Source organism: Eupeodes corollae, chromosome 3 (genome assembly GCF_945859685.1).
Source record: "Eupeodes corollae chromosome 3, idEupCoro1.1, whole genome shotgun sequence".
In the NCBI taxonomy this organism is placed as follows: domain Eukaryota; kingdom Metazoa; phylum Arthropoda; class Insecta; order Diptera; family Syrphidae; genus Eupeodes; species Eupeodes corollae.
In genome coordinates, this window is record NC_079149.1 from 11,112,772 (window position 1) to 11,130,995 (window position 18,224).

Below are 18,224 nucleotides of genomic sequence, written 5' to 3' on the forward strand. Positions count from 1 at the left end.
TCTATTTCACTATTTCACTATTTTTTTCTTTTTTTTTTAGATGCAACGAGTTTCTCTGGATTTTTCAATTATCCAGAAATGCGGGAGATATTGAATAACTTTTGTGTGTATCATGTAACTGCACCAGGTCAAGAAGACGGTGCACCAACTCTACCAGAAGAGTAAGTTAAATACTGTGAAGTTTTTTTTTCATGGACTTTAGTAGCGTGGTGAGATTTTATTTACTTTCTTTTACGCTTGAGGAAGAAATGACTTTTTAAACTGGTTTAAACTTTAAGAAAAACTATAAATTATTTGGTATTTTACTACGTATACCTTCCATTTCAAGGAGAACAAAAATAGAGAAGTGGATTGGAATTCGAGACTTTTGAATATCTTATATAGTTTTTAAAGCTTTCCTTTGACTTGAATTCTCTTTTTTTTTTTTTTTTGCTTCACAAAGTTGAAAATTCTTACCTTACTTTTTGATTTATGAAATACTTACTTTTGTCCTACTCCATTTGATTTCGGAAATATCGAAGAAATCAAGGGACACACAGTGAAATTAAAAGCTTTTATACTTAGAAAAATAACAAATATATAGCTTAGTCCTTTCTATCCGCCAATAGTTCAAAGTAATCCCCCAAATAAAATTAGGTGGTGCAACAGTCCATGAAGAATCAGGGCCTAGTGACTCTCAACCATTCCTATGTGCGAGTAATGTTGTCAGAGATGGAAATCCCTAAAAACTCTCATAAATTTATCTCACAGAATAGTAGAAATAACGGATATAAACTTTTTTGGATTCCGGCAACCAAAACATCATCAAGAGGTCGTACAAGCGGTGGATGCCTGTATGGAATACAAACATCAACACTTCAGTCATGTACTTTTTGTGGAAATCCAAGATAACATTTTCGTTGAGCTTTTAAAAAAACGTAATTAGTTTATTGTTCCTTTTTATATAAATTGAAACAGATGGACCGAAGACCTTGACAGATTCAGCAAATGTGTGATCTATCGAGCAAAAACGTAATGTTGGTTAGTGAATCCAATGCTAGAATGAGTGATAACCAAGTAACAACCCGAATGGCTTTTTCTAACTCAGCACTATCAAATTATTAAAAATGAACATCTAAGGATAATTTCTACAATCAAAACGGAATGAGATTATTAGAAATGCTACAAATGTATGATATTTTGAATAGATGAACGGAAGGTGACACCGAAGGGCATTTCACTTTTGTTGGTGGCTCAGGCAAATCGGTGATTGATTACTTCATGGTAAATAACGATTGGATCCCTGTTATATACAAATTTGAAGTTTTGAGGAAACAATTTTCTGATCATAAGCCATTAGTAATTCAATGGAAATCTTACATTTAACCGCAACAGAGATCCCTTAGTTTGATGCCCCGATTAAAATAGAAAACCCCAAATTTAGAAATATATCAACACTATTGAAGTGATTACCTTCCACACACCCCTCCAACTAATTTGTCAACTTCCGCACTCACAACTCAATTAACAGAATCCATAAGATGTTCTGCAATTAACCCCAATCCAAAAACAATGAATTCTTTTGCTCAAAACGGTTTATTACAGAATGTCTTAAAGGCAGAAAAAATCATTCGCACTATTGAAAGCTTTCCGCAGATGTTCTTGTGATCAAATTCGAAAATGGTTCATACAAGCGAGTGAGAAGTATAAGAAAAGTAATTTTGAATCCATACAAGCCCAACCACTCAGTCGACTCAAAAACACAAAACAGTTAAGGAAAATTGCAAAAGAAATAAACGGCTAGCAAAACTCTATAGCCACGCCAAGCGGCACTGCATAAAAGGACGAGAGCAGAAAAGACGAGAGGAACGCTGCGTGCGGTCGAAGATGTTGAGAGGTTTAAAATCAGGAATGAAGTTCGAAAGTTTTATGAACAGGTTAAACGAAATTCACAGGCACATAAACCTAGAACCGAAGGCTGCAAAGACGAAAGTGGAAACATCATAGTGGAACCGTCAATGCTGAGGATATGGAAGGACCACTTCTGCAGACTGTATAACGGCGACGAAGAACTGAATTCCGCTGCCAGGCAGGACGATCCATTCAACATAGACGACGAAAGCCAACAATCCCGTCCTCCCGACTTAGACCAAGTAAAGATTGTATCTAAGCTGAAGTCTAATAAAGCCGCTGGAGCGGATGGCTTGAATGCCGAGCTCCTTAAAGCAGCTGGAGATAAGTTGGTTAGGAGCATGCACCAACTATCTGTAAGATATGATCGGAAGAAAGCATGCCCAATGAATGGAACCTCAGTATTTTTTGCCCGATCCTGAAAAAATAAAACCTTCTCTGCCGTAATATGTGAACGTCTAAAGCCCATCGTATACAACCTGATAGGTCCTTATCAGTGTGGTTTTAGACCAGGATAGTCCACAGTTGATCAAATATTCACATTACGGCAGATCCTGGAAAAAACCCAAGAACACCAAATCGACACCCACCATCTTTTCATCGATTTCAAGGCCGCATATGACAGCATCTACAGGGACGAGCTGTATAGAGCCATGTCTACTTTTCGCATCCCTGCCAAACTAGTTCGTTTGTGCAGGATGACCATGGAGAAATTACGCTGCTCCATAAAGGTTGGAAACAACTTAACAGAACCTTTCGATGTCAAAAAAGATTTAAGACAAGGTGATGCGCTGTCATTTGATTCTTTTAACATTGTCCTTGAAAGAATAGTGCAGAGCTCACACGTCAACACTAGAGGCACTATCTTTCAAAAGTCTGTCCAATTAATAGCATATGCTGCTAACATTGACATAATCGGAAGAACTCAGCGTGATGTCAATGGGGCTTTTGTGAGTATTGAGGCAGAGGCGGCAAAAATGGGTTTAACGTTTAACGAGGGCAAAACAAAGTACATGCTGTCGTCAAGAAAGGACATACATCACCTACGTCTTGGTCAAAACGTCACAATCGACAGACGTAACTTTGAGGTAGTCAAGGACTTCGTCTACCTAGGCTCCGCTGTAAACGCAGAAAACAACACCAGCGCTGAGATCAAAGTAAAAATAACTCTTGCTTACCGCTGTTTCTTTGGGCTAAGAAAGCAATCGAGTGGTAAAGTCCTCTCTCGAGGGACCAAAGTGTTTTTATATAAGACCCTTATCATCCCCGTCCTGCTATACGGTTCAGAAGCATGGACTATGACAAAAGTGGATGAAAGCACCTTGGGAGAAAAGTTCTTCGTGTGATCTATGGTCCCGTATGCATCGAAGGGGAGTGGAGTAGAAGATGGAACGACGAGCTGTACAGTCTGTACAGCGACGTAGACTTAGCCAGAAGGGTAAAAGTCAAACGACTTAGATGGGTGGGTCACGTAGAGCGCATGCAAACCAATGCTCCGGCCCGGAAAGTATTCGAATCCGCACCCACAGGACAGCGCAGTAGAGGAAGCCTTCGGATCAGGTGGCGCGCACAAGTGGAAGGTGACCTCACCCAACTTGGAGCACGAAACTGGAGACATCTAGCTAGGGACCGAGCTAGATGGAGAAGTTTGTTGGGTGAGGCCCCAGTTCGCACGGGACTGTAGCGTCACCTTAAGTAAGTTATTAAATAAGTAGAACTCTATAGGCTTAAGTGTTTCTGCTGATGATCTATCTGAATATTTCAAAAATCTTTTTCAAATCAACCCAACAACTACTTTCTCATACGCACAGCCGCTCGTTTGTGATGATATATTGGATGCGGTTATATCAGTCAATGAAATACAACTCGTTCTTTAAAGAGCCAAGGACGGAAAAGCCCCAGGTGAAGATGGGCTACCTTACGAATATTTTGAAAATCAACCCCTTCCTCTTATAACCATCTACATACACTTTTTAATAAGATTTTTGATAATGCTGATGTGCCGTTCTCTTTTAAAAAATCGATAATTTTTCCAAACCATAAGAAAGGTGATCTAAATGCAGTTGAAAACTACCGGCACATATGCTTAATGAATGTCATTGCGAAGATATTTTCAAAAATTCAAAGTTATTTCTTTAAGAAAATATTCAATATTCCCTTAACAGTACCAAACTATTCAATTTATTTGGAAACAAGCCTGCCAAAACTTTTTACTTTAAGTCTAAAGTTTTAGGCTGATAATTTAATTAAAGTGCTTGGTCTATGGGAAACTCGGTTATGTAAGCTAATCATGCTCTACGAAATTCGGAATAAGGACTTGTGGATGAGGATACGGGATAACATTGCTGCTTGCTGTGGAGAAGTTGGGTAGATCAATCTCAAGAATATTGTTCAGATGATAACTAAGTTCTACGAAATCATTCAAAAACTTAAAGAATATAACCGAAATCAGATGATTGAAAATGCCCTTCAATCGGAGAGCAGATTACTCTATAGCCAGCTTAATTATAACTTGTGTGACAAGCACTACATCCAAGATTCTTCTTCCTATAAAGATGTTTCCCTCATTTTTAAATCAAGATGCGAACTTCTACATTTAAATGGAAAACCATACAACGGAAACTTTGACCAATTTCGCAATTTATGTAACTTGAGAGCTAAAGAGTATTGCTTTCATTTCGTCTGTGTGTGTTCAATTACCAACAAGGAAGAGTGTACTTTGGCAAACCATCCCTATCAGTACAGAAAACAATTGTAATTTTAAATGGATCAGATTGGGCTACCACTAGAGAATGCTTATAATAACGGAATATACATAAATCGTGTAATGAAATTATATACAATCAAATCATACCTCAGGGTTCTGTTCTGTCTCCGACATTCTTTTTCATTTGTATGATTTTCTGTCTGAAACATGTAACTTCCTTTACTTTCGCTGACGATAGAATCCTCAGCTTTTCGTATGCGTTTTTAAATTCACAAGCTTGCTCTTCAAAGTGTGACGACAACATTGTTAAAATGAGGAATGTAACATTTAACAGTAACATTTTACCAACTGTCGTTAAAACATAACATACCACATTTGCCACTTTGTATTTCCAATCACCTCTTGCAGAAGTATCACACGATTTTGCCATGACGCTTAATATTTGAGTTTCCTGAGGTGATGCAAGAATCTTTCTGCCAACGTCCAAAAATTATTATAATTCCCATCTGATGCTTCTGTAGCTTACATAAATCTTTTGGACAGTATTCAAATTATTTGGTGACTAAAACATCGTTAATTCAATTACGTTGCTCTACGCCGTTCTATAGCCGTACAGCGCGAATGTTGAAAGTCTTACAACATTCAATCTTTCCCAGTTACTGGATTCTAGTTCTCTACAATCTCTAGCGCGACCAAATTTATTTATAATGACATAGCAAGTAAATCCCTTCACCGAGTTCAAAATATCTTACCTCTCTTGTTGACTTATTATCTTGTTCGTCTTGAGACTCAGCATAAAGTTCTTTCCATTTCATTACCCAGCAAAGCAAATATCTTTGAAAATTTATTTAATGTCTTCGATTCGTATGCATTCGAGAGGAAAGTGTTGGAACCTCTCCAAGAAGACACATTGAAACGCTTATACTTTTGCAATGTTCCCTTTAAGATTCGCAGCGGCTTATTAAATTGAAAACCTAAGTCATTAGAAACTTAATGATATTTATCAATGAATTTTATGCAATAATTTCCACATTATTCACGTTCACAGTTTTTGAACAACATTCAGTTTTTAAAGAGCTTCCAATTTTTACTAAATCTTCAATGGTCGCTTGAATGTTGACTTAAAATTCTTTCAGGGTTGCTGGCAGTATAAGAACTGTCGCCCAATTCCCAAATTGTTCCACATTCCACAAATTGTGTGAAAATATCTTGCTCGATATTTTAAATATTCATTGCAAAACTTTCATAACTCCGAAAGAATATGATTTTCAGAAATTTATTTCTAAAACTACTAAACTTGTGGAATTGGTGTCCGCATCTTATCACTTATTTTAGCTTGACCTTTAACAAAATATCCAACAATCGAATACGCTCTAACGTTTCTACTTTTGGCTTGGAATAGGTCTTGTTAAATATTCGCTTTCATTTTGCTTTCTCTCTGGTATACCTCAAGGTAGCCCCTTAAGTCAATTTCTTTTTATCTTCACCAATGACGACATGAAACTGATTATTAAGTATTTCCATACCTAAATTTACGCTAACGACACCAAGGTTTTGAAGACCATGATAAATTTGAGATGCATGACTCTTACCTTATTCAACAAGAGTTCAATACTTCATAAGACTGATGAAAACAGAACTGCTAAGATCTAAATATATACGAATTTCTGTCAATTTTTCACAAACAGTTTTAAACACTTTATCTCGTCAATACTTCCCCCATACTCAACCAATTGCTTCTTCAACGGTTTCTTTTGTGACTTTAAGTTCAGTTATATGTAGAAGATAAACAGCTTAAACCCAACTCACTGGACTTCGTAAAACGTTGGCCAACAAAATTTATCAATGCTTATAACATAGCTAATTCTCTTCATCCGTCCCCTCCTCAAGTGTGTACAAGTCTGCAGGCCTAGAAATGTCAACACTGTTTGGCAGTCTCAACTGTTTTGGCATAGACCATCGAAACTTCTTATTCAGCTAAAAAAAAGATTCTATACCCCAAAATCTCTAAACTTGGTTCATACCCTCAACTTTAATCCTTATATTTTAATCCTTATATTCCCTTAATTTGTATCACTTCAAAAATAACGTTTTTTTTCTCTTTTTCGTATGGCAGTTATGTCTACCCAACAATGGACGAATTAGCTGCCCAATTGCTCTTTGTGATGTCACACTTCAACTTGAAGATCATCATTGGATTTGGTGTAGGGGCTGGAGCCAATATTCTGGCTCGTTTTGCTCATCAAAATCCCCAAAAGGTAGCCGGTCTCTGCCTTATCAATTGTGTATCAACAACTTCGGGTTGGATTGAATGGGGCTATCAGAGTTTCAATGCTCGTTTCTTGCGTACGAAAGGCATGACCCAAGGAGTTGTTGATTACTTAATGTGGCATCATTTTGGTCGCAATCCCGAAGAACGCAATCATGATCTTGTACAAATGTACAAACATCATTTTGAAAATAACGTCAATCCGGCCAATTTGGCAATGTTCATTAATTCGTACATTAGTCGTAATGATTTAAATATCACCCGATCACCACCACCAACTCCAGGGCAGCAAGCAGCTATAACAACCCTGAAGATGACAGTTATGAATATCACCGGAGCCTTGTCACCCCATGTTGAAGACACCATTACCCTTAATACACGTTTAGACCCTGCCACATCAACATGGATGAAGGTTAGTCTTTCTTTTTTTTCTCATTTTCAATGTCGATTTCAATACCATTTATTTCGTTTTTTTTAAGATCTCCGATTGCGCAATGGTTCTAGAAGAGCAACCAGCAAAGGTTGCCGAAGCTTTCCGGTTGTTCCTCCAGGGCGAGGGATACGGTAAGTGTTAGAACAAAAAACAAAACAAAAAATAATAGATTCATCTACAATAAAAAAAAAAACAACAAACTACTACAACTCTTCTACAAACTTCATGATAATCAAAGCATCAGAGTATATTTAAAAAAACAATTATTAATCTTTGCAAAAAACATTAAATCATTTAAATTAAAAAATAAACAATCAAACAAAACATAGAATATACTAGTGAGAGAGCACACACAAAAACAACAACTACAACAATTTACAAAATACAGAAATCATTGTTTTAGTTTTATTTTTATTTGTTGTAAAATTGTTCTGTTTTGTGTCTTCACAATTTGTTTATATTTATGTTTTATTTATTCACATTTTTATTTCAAGTTCCATTGTGTGTCTTTATCTTTATCACATTATTTCTCTCTCATTTGTTAGAAAAAAAAAGAAACATACATACCAAACAAAAAAATACATTTTGTTTATATTTATGAAAGAAAAAAAAAATAGTGTTTAAATGTTTTATTTACACTAAATAAATAAATAAACACAAAACAATCAATCAATCAATTTGTACATGAAAAAACCGTGACTTTGCAATCAAAATTGATTTTTAATTTTTTTTTCTATTGAAAAAGAAAACATCGAATTTATACTAAATTTGATACGATTTTAAACAAAATTCTAACACTCATAACGGAGAATTAATAAACAAAAAAAAAAACATAAAATATGAATAAAACATGTAAAAAACAAACAAACAAAATGATTTAAACATAGACTAAATCATGCTTTTTAATGCTTTTGCTGTAAATTACAAAACTTGAAAAACTTAAAATCAACTAGAAGCACATCAAAGGAATGTTTCAACAATTAATTATTATTTTCTATAAAGTTTTAAATTTTTCTAAAAAATTCAAAAAACAAAAGGTTTTCTTAAGAATTTTCAAAACAAAAAAACATAGATCGAGTTTCTCTCTCATCTTCTTAAATGAGGATCTAGATAAAGTTTAATTTTTGAATGAAATGAAAAAGTTTAATTCTAAGCCATCATATTAAGCTTTAACGTAGTCTCATTACAATATTAGATCCTTCAAGTTAAGGATAGTTTGAACAGGTAACGCCATCTAGATGTATCCTATTTTAAAGTTGGATAACTATGCCCTTTGACAGATGAAATCATTCTGAAATGTCATTCAGTACCGAAAAAAAATAAAATACTAAAATCGCAGCGCTTCACATTTAAAACGATCATTCACATGATGCAAGATTTTTGGGACAAAATTTTAATGCCAGACGAGATTCCTTATTCCTTTTTGGCGAAGTAAATGAGCAAAATTGTCAAACTTGGGGGCATTAAACATCACGTTACGGCCAGAAACTAAACAAGTTTTTTGTACTCGTTTTTTTTTTTTACTTGTGTAATGAGACACAAAAAGTGTGTTTGTTACACGTAAAAATGTTGGAGCGATCATTAAGCAAATCTCCAATCTAAACGCTATAATTGTATTTGTATTGAAACAAATAAGTCTATCATTAAATAATCATGATGGTCTTTCATGGAAAAATTTGTCACACTGGCTGCGTTCAATCTCGTTTTGGATATGGGTATCTTGGTGGATTTTTAGATACCTTGTTGAACTAGTTGGATAGCTGTATTGAGATAGCTGTCAAAAAATAAAAACATCTTTCAGCTGTTCACAAAAAATAGAGAAACATTTAAGCTTCGAAGTCAAAATTGTTGTAAGATAAATCATTTAATGGGTAATTCAACTGATTCGTCGGACGATGATGAATTGGTAGGTGCGTAACAATTTAATAAATAAGAGATAATTTCAATCTGTAATCTATGTTAAGTTTCCTCTTAGCTCAATTGGCATTCTCTACGGTTAATAATTTACTTGCGAAATCTTTGGTTTTAAACGATTTACGCCATCATCTCAAAGTATGACCAATTCGTTCGCCCTCGACCAGTCGACGTTTTCTTGTTATTGTCTATGATAACATTGTAGCGCTTTCTCATATTTTTTTAATTTTATTTCTAATTCCTCCTCATCAAAAATTTAGTTGTGTTATTGAAGATCTTTTACAATTTCTTGAAAAATTGTTTTTCGCCTGGTTTTTGGGTCTCGGAGCTGGTTCTTTTTCTTTCTACATTATTCCAAGAAGACCTTAAAAAAAGGGAATAGAGTGGTTCTTCTTTAGGGTTTTGAATTATATTAAAGAATAACTTACCTTTCCTTTCAGCGACCTCAGAATGCTGAACACTAGACTGGAGGTAGGTTGGGTTAAAGTGGTTGCAGATTCAGAATCCACACATTTAGGCCAAAAGAAAAGGCCCAGTGTGATACCACGTGAATCTAGAGAATTACTGCTTACTTGTAGAACCATTTTGAGCTTTTTATAAAGCGAAGAAGATATTTGATATCCTTTTTAGCTAGTTCACTGGTATTATTAAAAGAGTTGCGTCTTAGTGAAAGAGCAGGGTAAGTGCAAAGAAGGTGAGAGATTGTTTCCTCTTCTTAATCGTCCATACAGCTCCTGCAGAAGTCATTTGAGGCTCCATCAAGTCGTATTGCGTGTCTGTCTATAAGACAGTGTCCCGTAAGGACACTAATATGAAGTCTGCTTTGAGATAACAAGTCTTTTTGTTTACCAACAAATACAAAAAGCTAATATCAATTTTCAAGTTTATTAAAATCCAACAGCATGATGGTCAGTGCGTTGGACTGTCATGCAAGGGGTCTTGGGTTCAATCCCTGCCTATGCCACCTTAATTTAAAAAAAAAAAATAATTTTCGCGGGTACTGCCTCTTGCGAGGAATTGACAAATCCTTCAAGAGTAATTCTTGTCATGAAAAAGTGCTTTCTCAAACTAGCCGTTCGGATTCGGCCTAAAATTGTAGGTCCCTTCCATTCCTGACAACAGTACTCGCACACAGGAATGGTTGAGAGTTGTAAGTCGCTAGGCCCTGGTTGACAACACACTGTTGCGCCACCCCATTTGATTTTTTTTTGTTGAATCAGGTGCTTTGTCAGATACCTACATACCCCATCTTGGATATCTTTGGACTCCTTATTTAACATCTCAGCTGTTTTTGATCAGCTGTTGTCTTACACGTAAAACACTACCAAAAAGGTATCCGGATACCATATCTGTCTGAAATTGAACGCAGCCATTTATGTGTCAAGTTTTCATTGCATAACTTATTGACAGTTGACATAAGTGTCAGTTAAATACGACGACAATTTTGTCATTGTCAGAGTATGACAATTTTATCGTGACCATTATCATCATCCATCATTTTAAACGGTGTATTTTCATTTCCGAAACGATTTTCCATGTTATGCAGTAATGTACAAGTCAAAAGAACCTTGCATGCAGTTGCTGGAGACAATCTGAAATAGTTAAGGCAAAGAAAGTTTTCCTTCAGAATGCCAAATGCATTTTCTACAAGCCTCGTTTTCTTGCGAGTCATAAAAAATCCTAATAATGCTTTAGATTGTTCAACTTGATGTGGAATAACTGGTGTTATCAGCCAACTCTTTCATCGATAACAGCTGTCTCCTAGTATTATAGGATTTGGAAATGGCCTTCATCCATTTCCCCAGCTTCGTATTAATGAGCTGTTCCTTAAAATCCTAGCATCGGGAACGAATCCTGGCCAACGTGCAGAAACATAAAAAAATCTAAATTAGGGCAGCATATAAACATGACATTAATTGAGTGGTCACCATTTCTGTCAAAAAATGCTGACTTATTATCAGTTGGATCATCAATTCTTATTAATGATTCAGTGTATAGATATAATATTTTGCGAAAGCCTGCGGATTTCTTCCCCTATTAGATTATCTACCGTCAGATTGCAAAATATTTTAACGCAGCGCTGAATGGAACTTTTAGAAACACCTTGTCTATCAACAACTACATGGTACTGGGGTTCACTTCTAAGCCCGTGTAAATCACATAAAATCTGGCCCTTAGCATATCAAAAGCTTGGTTTCTTTTTGTGGGATGCTTGAGGTGCCAACCGATTTTAAACAAAATATATTCTGCTGTTGTTTTGCAGACGCAAAATTTTTTCTTAAAAAATAATTAATGGCGCGAAATAATTGTTTATTTTTTGTCTAAAAATTCGAGGGTTGCGTACTTTGCGTTCATCATCACTTTCACTTGAAAACATTATATCAAAATAAAATTGTCACGACCGAATCTTAATTGCCTGTCATTGTCAAATGCTTACTGACAAAATTGTAAATTATACTGTTTCTGTTTCATAAAAAATTATCACTACAAATTTGTCGGGGAATTTGCGACAATTTTCAAGAAATCCCCGACAATCCATTGTCATGACAATTTTTTATATGATCCGAAATTTTGACAACAGTGGCAAATTCCCTAACAATTTAACAAAGTTGACATTTTTGTATGGAACAAAATTTAAACAATTGTCATGTTTAAATATTTAGAATGAAACAACAACAACTTGTGTGTGCTACCACCAAGTTCATAGGCTGGAGTTATAGCTATTTCACGGGGACCAACCCGATCATCAGACTCCTTTAGTGGTGCTTAATCGCTTTATGTCCAATTTAATTTTTGAAGAACTTTTGCCCGAATTGAAGGGTACCATATGTAATTCTTTCTGTGGGGTTATTTGAAAAGTTAAGTTTAAGCCACTAAGTCGAAGAAAAGCTATTAAACGAGTTGAAATGGCGTCTGACATTACGCCAAAAATGTTGGCCAAGGAGATACTCTTTTTGTGTTCCAAAGTGAAGTGGTCGTATAATTGACGTTGTATTAAAAACTGGTTCAAAAAAATCGTATAATGTGACTTTGTTATTTATTGTTGAAACAGAACACATCCAGATGGCGTTATCTGTATCTCGAAAGTTTTGCACATTTAACGTTGAAACATTTATAGAAAAAATAAACTTAAAATTGAATGTTTTTAAGACATACATTTCATCAGAGTTTCCAATAATGACTTCAATTTAAACCCATAAAAATCCACAATCTAAGCGAATAATGGACAGGACCAATTTCTACCCAACTTTTTTATAGAATAATTATTCGTTCCGTTCCCTATCCCATTGAAATTTAATACATATCATAAACTAAAAGCTCATAAAATCTCTTCATATAAATATCGGTTGACAGAAACGTGGCGTCCATTTTCTTCAAGTGCCAATTGACACCACTGGAATAAAACACATTAAGGTTTCCACCTTATTAAGAACGCATACATTTTTAGTTTTTGGACAAAGTTTATGCGACTTTTTTGAATGTTTTAAAACTATACACGATTTTCCAATAGTTGGGTACATTGGTCAGGTTCAGACTTCATAAGGGACTTCAAAGTATGGCAAGCTCTTGTATCTAATTGGCCAGCTGTCAAAAAATTGCCTTCCAATTAAGGCTACTTTATTGGAAAGTTTACTGGAAAGTCAGACAAAAAAAAATCAAGTCAAGTCAACTTATGTCAAAATGGCAATTGATCATGTTTTTTGATTCAACTGAAAGCTAAACTTTATTACTCTATGATTTATTTATTTTCTCCACAACTTCATTTATTTCTTTCTGTCAAAAGGTTCTTTGTAAATTTCGAGAAGAAATAAGTAATATTTCTCTACAATACAAAATACAAATCGTGATGGTCTTGTAGCTTTCATGAGGTGTGTTTTGTAGACAATAATTTTAGTTGTTGGTTTAAGTGACCCTTTTAAAGTGATGCAAATATTAATAACGGGTTTTAGGTCAATGAAAAAACAATTATTTATGTTGTCACGACGTTTCGTTCATGTCTATGAACATCATCAGGTGTGGCAATTAATCTATACAATAATTTTGTTCATATTTTATGTACTATGAACTTAAAGTAGAAGTTTGCGAAGTAAAGTTCTGAATTTGAAATTAATGACACTTGAAAAACTAACTAATTTCCTTGGTCAAAATTTACGTTCAAAGAAGTAAGTTGACTGCAAACGAAGTCAAAACTCTATTTAACCAGCTGTCACTTTGAAACTGTCATCTTTGACATTTGACGCTACTACTAAAAATGGAACGATTAACGTTTCAAGAACACATTCAAATTGTTAAAATGAACTACAAAATTGGAACAAAAAAGATGTGATCACAGTTGGTCACCGCGGCTAGGTGTATTTTCAAATGACTTTTGCAGAAGCTGTATATAGATAAGGAAGAGGAGGAAACAGTTGGTCAAGCCCTTTTTACATGCTATGATTTAGTATGAAACCGAAAGGTTTAAGGCCCAACTATAATAGACTTAACCGAGCTTAAACCAGCTTAAGGGAACGAACCAATACGCAGCCTTATATGTCATTAACCATAATAGACGTTCTGCTCAGTTTCGTTAAATTTCGCTAACTTTCGCGCAATTACGCAAGAGCCATTTAAATGGATCGAGCTTTAGCAAATGTCAAATTTGCTTAAGTTACTTGAATCTGTTATGGTTACTTTTTGTTTTGACGATAACTTCTGATAACTTTTCGTTCGGTTTTGACATTAGCTTACTTTTGGTTAAGTCTATTATAGTTGGGCCATTACCTATAACGATCTAAATCACATAATCAGTCTGTCATGTTTCGTAAGGGTCTCAAGCCGGTTTCATTGAGCTCAGAAAAAAGGCTCGAGATTCATGTCGTATTACAATGTTCTTGTTAGTTAACACTTTAAGACTTTTGATTTCAAAACTAAACCTTTTATTTAAATTTTAAACATTATAGGAAAATTAGATACGTAATTAACCTTACTTCAAAAAAGGGTATTTTAGTGACGTACAAAATAATGCTTTTTACAAAATCCAGTTTTTTGACAGTTTAGACATTTGTTTAATGGCATGTTCACAATAAAGTATTAAAGTTGTAAAGTTCCATTTGAAAATTCTTTTACATTGTTACACTTAAAGTTGTGTAAGAAAAAAACAACAAAAGTTTATTAATTTTAATTTTTAATTTTTTTTTAAAATTTATGTATTTAAATAAATGTAAATTTATAAAAATCAGTACACTAAAAAATGGTTCCTTTGGTGTGCTTCGTCGTTCACAAAAGCACTGCCGTTTAGACCAGCCTGTTTTTTTTTTAATTTATTTTCTTTTTATTTAGTTATTTTTTAATTATAAATTAAATTTTAATGTTCTTAATAAAAAATTAAACAAAAATACTAAACATAACATCTTTACTAAGCAGAAACTAATAAATTGCTTTGCTTGTTCATTTAGAAAACTAGCAACTTAAAAAAAATCTAAATCGTTTCAAATCATTTTCATACTAATTTTGTATTTTGTATCTGTTTTTTAAAAAATTGCTTAGAATCACAAAAGAAAAGTTAAAAACAATATTTTCATTGATAGAAATTGCGTTTTCACATTAAATTTAACACTTTTTTTATCGTTTTAACAATAAACAATTAAAAAAATTATTCTTGTTCTCAGAGATACGGTAGTTTGAACCGTTTCTATGTTTTTAAACATTTTTTGTTTTTTTTTTTGTTATTTTGTTCTCTTAAATTTTTATTGTTTTTGTATATTTCCTATATTTACTTATATAGCATTGCAGGTTTTCTACTTTCTGTGAATGGATAGTTTGTTAAAAGTTCGGCTTAATTTATTGATGTTTATTTATTTTTGTTTAAATAATACAACAACAAAAAAATTACCTAAAATAATATAATGAAAGACAGACATATACAAAAAAAAGTCAAGTATGATAATTTGATCAGTATTTTTTTCCATAGGATTATTTTATTTTATTTATAAAATATATTATCATAAATATATAACTAAAATTTAGGGAGTTTTGTATATGAACGAATGCATATTATAGACCATTTTACTATTTAAACAAAAAACAAAAAATAATTAAATTTTAGAAAGACAAAATAATAAACTAAAAAATATATATATACCTACTGTTAATGTAATATTTGTTTGCATTATTCATATATATTGAAACAACAATATCTAAATATTAATTCAAATAAATATATACCTAATAAATTATACATTTAATTAGTATCAAATTTTTGTGAACAGCGCTTACGAATTAATAAATATAAATATATATTTATTATTATAAACTTTATATAGGTTAAAAACAATACAAAAGAAAACAAACCTTTATAAGTAATAGTATATAAAATTACTGTTTATAAACAAAACAAAAATATATATATTTAAAATTTTAGACATTGACGAATAAAATTTTAAATTTGCTTGCTAACTTAAACAAAAAAAAAGAAGAAAAGTAAAGAAAAAATAATAATAATAAAGTGAAATCAAAACAAATTGGATTTTTAACTTAATATTTAATAATTTTTAATTTTGATTTTGTTTGGTAAAGTAGAATGATATTTATTTGCTTGAATAGTGCGATAGGTTATCAAGAACATCATATGTTTTCTACTACCCGGATTAGTTCGCAGATTGGATAGAGAAATGTCATACCTTCAAATAGAATATAGTTATTATTGAGACTTTTGTGACATCATTTATTAAACAACCATTGCCATTTTTATGAAACTAGTAAGAGTGCTACTGAATTTAAACTAGGAAGGTTATCAGCCCCTTTTCGGTTGTCAATTATCAATATTTAGTATTATCGTTGACACCAATCAAAATTTTTTAAAAAATTTGAATACACTTAAGATTCTATTGTGAATGGTTCAAATTGACAATATTGTCATTATGTCATTATTTTTCTAACATATCAATTCGGCTCATTTGTAGATTATCAAAAAACGTCTTCAATAAAATGACAGCAATCCATGCTGAACATAACTCAGCTATCTTAAGGCTCCTTTCAACATTTAGTTCAAGACTAGTCATAATATCTTTTTTGGACATCTGAGATGTAGTCTGATCTTAAACGCGTTTCAAGTAGAGGATTTCGTTGTTTCATTTTGAATAGGCCTCTATTCAAACAGCTGTCACTTTGAAATTGTCATCTTCGATATTTGACGCCATTACTAAAAATGGAATTCTAATTGTGCCACAAACGCACTAAAATTGTTGAAATTCACTTCAAAATTCGAGGATTTCGTTGTTTTCTTTCGAAAACTTCCGTTTTTAAAAATTGTTGCTGCCTCATCGATGTCTTCTTGTGCAAGTCTTGATTTCTATAAACACCATTTAAGTATTAACTACTTAAGTTTTAATCAAACTAATTGAATCTAGTTTGCCAAAAATTTCTGGTAGAAAAGACATTTTTTATGAGAACCATCTGACGTCAATAAGTACTATTCACAATAGATTTGTGTTCGTTGGTCACAATTAATATAAAATGTATTCATTCAAATTAATAATTATAAATATCGATGTCTTTTCCTTAAAATTTAATTGCTTTTGAGCTAGTTATTCAGAAATTAATTTATGTAATGCAGAATTAATTATGAATTAAATAAATGAAAGCATTAAGACCTGAAATCCTAAATTTTATATTTTTGCAAAAGCCAATTTTATTTGGAACTGAGCATACCTAATAATCTGAACGATAATAACGTCAAAATGACAATCTTCAACGACATTATCCATGATTTGCTTTCAGTAACTCTACTATTATAGTCTCGTCTATCGTTCGTAGTTTAACAGAGTTGGTTGCATTTAAGAAACTCTCAAAATGTAGTTACAAAGTCAAATTGACAGTTAAGAATTTTTGAAATCAATTTAAAATATCAATTGTTGAAATTCGGTCACTTGCAAACTTTAAAAAAAAATAATGCAAACTATAATACCAACTAAGCTGTCGTCCAAACGCTACTGTCAAAGTGACACCAACGCTCAAACTATGTCCATAACGATAATCGAGTTACGAAATGAGTCTTCAATTTTTGTATTAATTAAGGAATTAAAAATCTACTTTTGAATTATTTTCCCAAACGACGAATAAAATTGTAATCGACTCTTGTGATTTTTGATGAATGACAATCAAAGTGATCGAATTTGATCTATTTAAAAAATCTGTCACAGCAAATATGTGATAGTCATTTTCCAACAAAACTGATGTTTCTGTCACATTGTGAATAGACTGCCAGGCCAGGGCCGGATTAAGAGTTCCAGAGGCCTCGGGCCAATAAAGAAGCGAAGGCCCCCTCGCCCCAAATTATTTTCAAAATAAAGAAAACCAGCTCTGAAATTTTGATCATCAAGAATTTGGTGGTAAAATAGATCCGGCGAATGATCTGTTCCAAAGTCCTTCACCTTTTTGTATAAGTCAATCAAAGACACAAATTGAACCAACTAATTACTAAGACTAGGCTCTAAATCATCCGGATACACTTTCACCAATGCCTCTATTGCAGCGTGCAAATTTTCAGCATCCATCTCCTCGATGTGATTCAGGAATCCAAATCTCGAACTTGCAGCTTCATATAAATGCAGTCTTTCAGTAAGAGAAACTCGTAATCGAGCGGATTCAACCTCACATTTCTTGTTCTATTGTGGGTGCGGATTGTACATATTATTCAGTATGGGATATTTTTTTGGCTGCTTCCTTGTATTTATCAAAATCATTTTTATTGGATTCCACGAATGATTTCAATGTTTCTAGGGCACGCATTGCCGAATGAACAATCATATTTGAGTCTTTCAACATCTTGTTTGTAACGTTGAATCGCTCCAAGATATCGTTCCAAACTGTTGCAAACAAAGCGGTTTCGAGACAACTCATCTTCTATAGAGGGTGCGTTGCTTTATTCTTCACGTTGTCTTTTTGCTCTTTATTGGAAGATATGCTGGTTTGAGCTTTTTCGATTTCCGAATAGCCGTTGACTAAGGCTTTCGTAGCTCCAGCTCGACAAG

At 33.3% G+C, this 18,224-nt stretch overlaps 1 protein-coding gene across 12 annotated transcripts in view; it reads left to right on the forward strand.

Moving 5' to 3' along the window:
- Nucleotides 1-18,224, forward strand: part of LOC129949110 (protein NDRG3) — a 151,183-nt gene that overhangs the window by 110,426 nt on the left and 22,533 nt on the right. For 10 of the 12 annotated variants that reach the window (XR_008782004.1, XM_056060361.1, XM_056060357.1 and 7 more), the window contains 3 exons: nt 41-161; nt 6,714-7,278; nt 7,346-7,430. Coding sequence is in view for 11 of the 12 variants with exons in the window: in XM_056060361.1 (XP_055916336.1) it covers nt 41-161; nt 6,714-7,278; nt 7,346-7,430 (771 nt within the window). In the remaining variant the exon portion in view is untranslated. Of the gene's footprint in view, nt 1-40; nt 162-6,713; nt 7,279-7,345; nt 7,431-14,977; nt 15,252-18,224 lie in introns of those variants that run through there. The other 2 variants (XM_056060365.1, XM_056060366.1) reach the window with 2 other exon arrangements.